Source organism: Ambystoma mexicanum, chromosome 6p, assembly GCF_040938575.1.
Source record: "Ambystoma mexicanum isolate Mex_15411 chromosome 6p, UKY_AmexF1_1, whole genome shotgun sequence".
Lineage (NCBI taxonomy): Eukaryota > Metazoa > Chordata > Amphibia > Caudata > Ambystomatidae > Ambystoma > Ambystoma mexicanum.
This window is the reverse complement of record NC_090935.1, coordinates 53,182,297-53,187,087: the sequence shown is the minus strand read 5'-3', so window position 1 is coordinate 53,187,087 and position 4,791 is coordinate 53,182,297. Positions and strand designations below refer to the sequence as shown.

Here is a 4,791-nt window from a genome sequence, read left to right as displayed (position 1 = left end):
TGCGCCATCCTGACCAGAACAAACAGTTCATTGTAGAGACTGACGCCTCTGCCATGGCCATCGGGGCTGTTTTATTACAATTGTTCGAAGGACAGGAACATCCCATTGGGTACCTCTCTAAGACGTTGTCTCCCAGCCAACTTAATTACTCTGTGCTGGAAAAAGAATTGTTGGCCATAAAACAAGCATGTGAGAACTGGCGGCATCTACTGATGGGAGCTAGGCAAACTGTCATCATCAGAACGGATCATAAAAATCTTAAGGTTCTGCAGAATATGGAGTGTGTCAACTCCAGACAAGCCCGTTGGGCATACTTCTTTGCACAATATGACCTGCAGATTACTTACTTGCCTGGTACCAACAACACGCTTGCGGATGCACTCTCTCGGAAAGGTCCTAAACATGAAGAGAAGATACACACCCCTGAACCGATGTTCTGCAGGAATAAGATCCTGAGTTTGGTCAATACTTTTCTGCAAGAGGTTCGAGCTGGTGTAGCTTCGGAAGGAACTGTTCCACAGCCCAGAGGAGAGACACCCTATACCGAAAAGGAGGGTTTATTATACCTTAACCATCGGCTGTACATAACTTCCGGACCATTACGTCCGAAGATCATTAGTTGGTGCCATGATTCACTCACTGCAGGTCATCGTGGGAAGTTTAACACTACTTAATTGATCGCTCGATCTTTTTTTTGGCCGGAACTCAAGAGGGATGTGGAGGAATACATACTCAGTTGTCCTGTTTGTGCCATGGAGAAACCCCTCGCCGGCAAACCCTTGGGTCTTCTAACCCAACTAGAAGTACCTACTCGTCCATGGGGATTGATTTCTACGGATTTCATTGTTGAGCTTCCCGTATCCAACTCCTGCACATGTATCATGGTGACAGTCGACACCATGACTAAATTGGCTCATTTTTCCCCTCTACCTGGTATATCTACCGCTACCGAGATGGCCGAGGTGTTTGCCCAGGACATTTTCCGTTTCCATGGTCTTCCTGATAAGATCATCTCTGATCGTGGCAGCCAATTCATCTCAAAGTTTTGGAAGGCTCTTTGCTCCCGCTTGGGTATGGAACGTGCCCTATCTTCTGGTTTTCACCCACAGACGGTCAAACTGAGCGCCTTAATGCCACTCTGGAGCAGTACTTAAGATGCTACAGCAATCGACTTCAAGACAATTGGGTTTCGTTGCTTCCCACGGCGGAGTTTACCTATAATCACTCATCACATGCTGCCATTGGTCTCTCTCCTTTCGTTTGTACTTACGGAGTGCACCCTAGATCCCTCCTTCCATTCATACCGTCGCCAACCAACTCCCCGATGGCTGAAGAGGTCCTGCAGTCAATATCTGATGCGCACATCACTGCCAGACGGTGCTTGGAGGAAAGTCGCAGATATAACAAGTCTCAAGCGGATAAACATTGTAGACTTTGCCCTGATTGGAAGGAGGGGGACAAGTTTTGGCTATCCACCAGATTCTTGCCACGATGGGTTCACCCTTCTAAACTTTCTCCTCGTTTTTTGGTTCCTTTTCCCATTCTTTTCAAGGTCAATCCTGTTGCTTTCCAGCTTAAACTACCTTCTTACCTTAGCTGCATTCATCCTGTCTTCCATGCTTCTCTTCTCAAGCCTTTCTTCCCGGATCTCCACCAGAGAGCTGTTCCCGGCCAGCCTTTCCCTCAGGGGGATTCCTCGGTTGAATATGAGGTCTCCACTTTGCGTGACTCCCGCCACTACCGTGGGAGGTTGGAGTACTTGGTATCCTGCAAGGGGTACCCCAGGTCGGAGGACTCGTGGGAACCGGCTTCCAACATTCATGCCCCTCGGTTGTTGGCTAGGTTTCATGCACGCTTCCCCTATAGGCCGGGGGTTCTGCGCTCGAGGGGAGCATACTGTCATCTGCCGCCCTGTTTGGCGTTTGTATCCGCGTTGGCGGCTACGTGGTAGGAGGTAGAGCAGATGTGCCACTACGTTGTTTTCCCAGTGCACTTGACGGTCTAGAGGTTTTCCAACATGGCGCCCGCTGGGAAGTACTTCTTTCCTCCTCTCCCAGCGATCGCCGATTTGCAACCCTCCTTACTGCACTTCCTCGCAACTTTGGGTCTTAACGCTAGTTTTCCTGCTTTGGCCTTTCGGCCCACTTTTCTAGTCTTTGGTCCGCTTCCTCTCCGGGCCGCCTTACCCTTTCTATTCTCTCCTCTCTCTGTCCCGCTTTCTTTCTCCGCTCGCTCCTTTCCTTTGACTTCCGCCTTTCCTTGCCGGCTGCAGCTCCCTTTTCCGCGCCTGCCTCTTGCTGCTTCTCTCCCGGCTGTGTTTCTCTCCCCAGCCGCTTCAGTTCTCTGTTTTCCGGCGGAGGCGTTCGCTGGTTTCCCTTCCAGTGGCGCTGCCTTTTCTCCGGTTCCTCCTCTACATTGGATTTCGGCTTCGTCTGCTCCCATCTGCTACTTACCTCAAGAACTCCGCTTCCAGCTGCTTGCTCCGGACCATCTTCAGCTGCCTTTCTCATCTGAGGGTTTTTTCTGCCTGTTCAGGCTTTTTCCCTTCGCTATTGTCTGATCGTGGGAAGGAAGTCCCAGGTTTGCTATTTATTAGCGCTCACTGTGGCTTCCTCTTGAGACAGATACGCTGCACACAAGAAGGAGAAGGACTACCTCTCACACAGACAACTGCACCCGGAGGACTTGGAATCAGGTGAGGAGAGTGGCGAGGAACGGGAGTTGGCGGACACCTGCAGTCAGGACACTATGTCACAACTGTTCTGAACGTGTTGCTTGCTTCCCAATAGCTGGGGTGAGTCGCGCTCTTCGAACTGCTTTTTGAATTCAATCGCGCGCATTTAACTTGCTTGAATTTGCTGTGCTGAATATGTTTATTGCATGCTTCCCTTTACTGTATCCGCGTACCCGCTTCCAGTTGCATTACAGCTGCTCGATTCCGAAACGCCAGGCAATTCTCTGAAGAAACGGATGAAACGAAAAGCGCTGCGCCTCTCTGTTTACTTCCTCTTCACGTAGACGTGTGCGCTTATAGATCACTTCCTCTAACACGACCAGGCTCTTGACACGCTCGCACTCAAACGTTTCCTTGCTTCGGCTTTCACATGCGCCAATTAATTCACTTTCAATTCCAACGCGCGCTAGGGAAGCAGCTCGTGCAATTTATAATACTTAAAAGAACGTTACCACGTTAACTTCAAAAACTTGTTAAACAACTTAAACTTGATGTTGGATACTTCATAAGACTTTCACTTTCCTTCAAGAACGTATTTACAAATGAATTCAAAACTATGCTTGCATTTAGAAAGTTCACTTTTCACTTTCCTTAAATTCAATTTACTACAGTCACTTGCAAAACTTGTGTTCAACATCTTGAGGAGAAATTTAAGGGTGAATCTTCCGGGTTGGTAAAAAAACCTATTAAAAACCTTCCGCTGAAACGTGTTGATGTTATTGCCATAATTAAGAAATTAAAAACATCCCCAGTCCCCGGACCGGATGGTCTATGCAATATCATCATCGAGCAGAATCCCGACACCTGGGCTGATACTTTGCTTATTATCTTTCGTATAATACTTGATACACTCCCTATCTTTAAGATTGGAAACCATAATGTGCCTGCAAACTAGTGATTACTTGCACTTAAGGATGTGCCCAGTAAAATATTTTGCACATTAGTTCTCCGTGAAATAAACTTCTAGATAGCAAATAATAACATCCTTGATAAGGCCCAAACTGGGTTCCGCAAGGGCTATTCTACAATTGATAATATTTTTCTGGTAAATACATTAGTAGTGCAGGCTCATATTAAATCGGAATTATCGCTTTATATTCAGTATGTTGATTTTTCCTCAGCCTTCAATATGGTAATAAAAAGCCAGCTATGGGAGAAACTAGAGGCCATGGGTATGCTGGCCCATTTATTATACATATGCAAACTGATGTATGAAAATAATACCACCAGAGTAAGATTGAACCTAATGGGACCAATGTCTGACTTTGACTTAATATCTATTAAGTGAGGCGATTAACAAGTCTGTGCATTGGCGCCAATATTCTTCAATCTATTCATGGCTGATTTCTGCAAGATATTCATTAAAAAAATGAATGCATTCCCTAGGATTGGAAACACCAAACTGGGCTGAATCTGCTATGCAGACGACATTGTTATCTTTGATAACACTTATGTCGGGATCTGCAATAGTGCTAGGGCTGTCTGCTGCTATGCGGATAAGAAAGGTCTTAAAATTAATATTACCAAAACCAAATGTATGGGCATTGGGACTGGGCGAAGTAATAGGATGACTATTCCTTGTAATATTGGGCTCATCAATAGAGTTAATGCCTATAAATATCTGGGCTATGAGGTCGTGTCTGGAAAAAGTGGGGTGAATAACAATGTACAGGGAAACAAGAGGGCTAAGGTTCTTTCTACTCTAGGAGCAGTACTGGCATTTTATTTTTAAAACTACGGGATACAGCATATGTGGAATTCGTACCATCTATAGACAGAAATTGGTGTCTGCCTTTCTCTATGGTCTTGAGGCTTCATACTGCGATTGGTCTAAGTGGGCAGAAAAAATTGAAGGGCTGATATGGCGCAAAATTATGGGGCTAAGCAACTACATTCAATTTGTAAAAGATCTGGATGATATAACCAAGGAATATTTCTGGTTAAACTGCTTGTCTGGATATAGTCGTAGTAGGATCATTGCTATCACACAAGCATGGAAATGTGTAAATAAGCAACTACGGAAATTTGAAAGTGACGTGAAATTAGTGGAGGAATTA

The 4,791-nt window shown here is 45.8% G+C and overlaps 1 protein-coding gene across 1 annotated transcript; it reads right to left on the bottom strand.

The window, feature by feature from the left end:
- Window positions 1-2,114: 2,114 nt before the first annotated feature.
- Window positions 2,115-2,510, bottom strand: LOC138510658 (octapeptide-repeat protein T2-like). The gene has a single exon (XM_069626443.1). It carries the CDS (start codon window positions 2,508-2,510, stop codon window positions 2,115-2,117), a length of 396 nt encoding a protein of 131 aa, XP_069482544.1.
- Window positions 2,511-4,791: the final 2,281 nt, after the last annotated feature.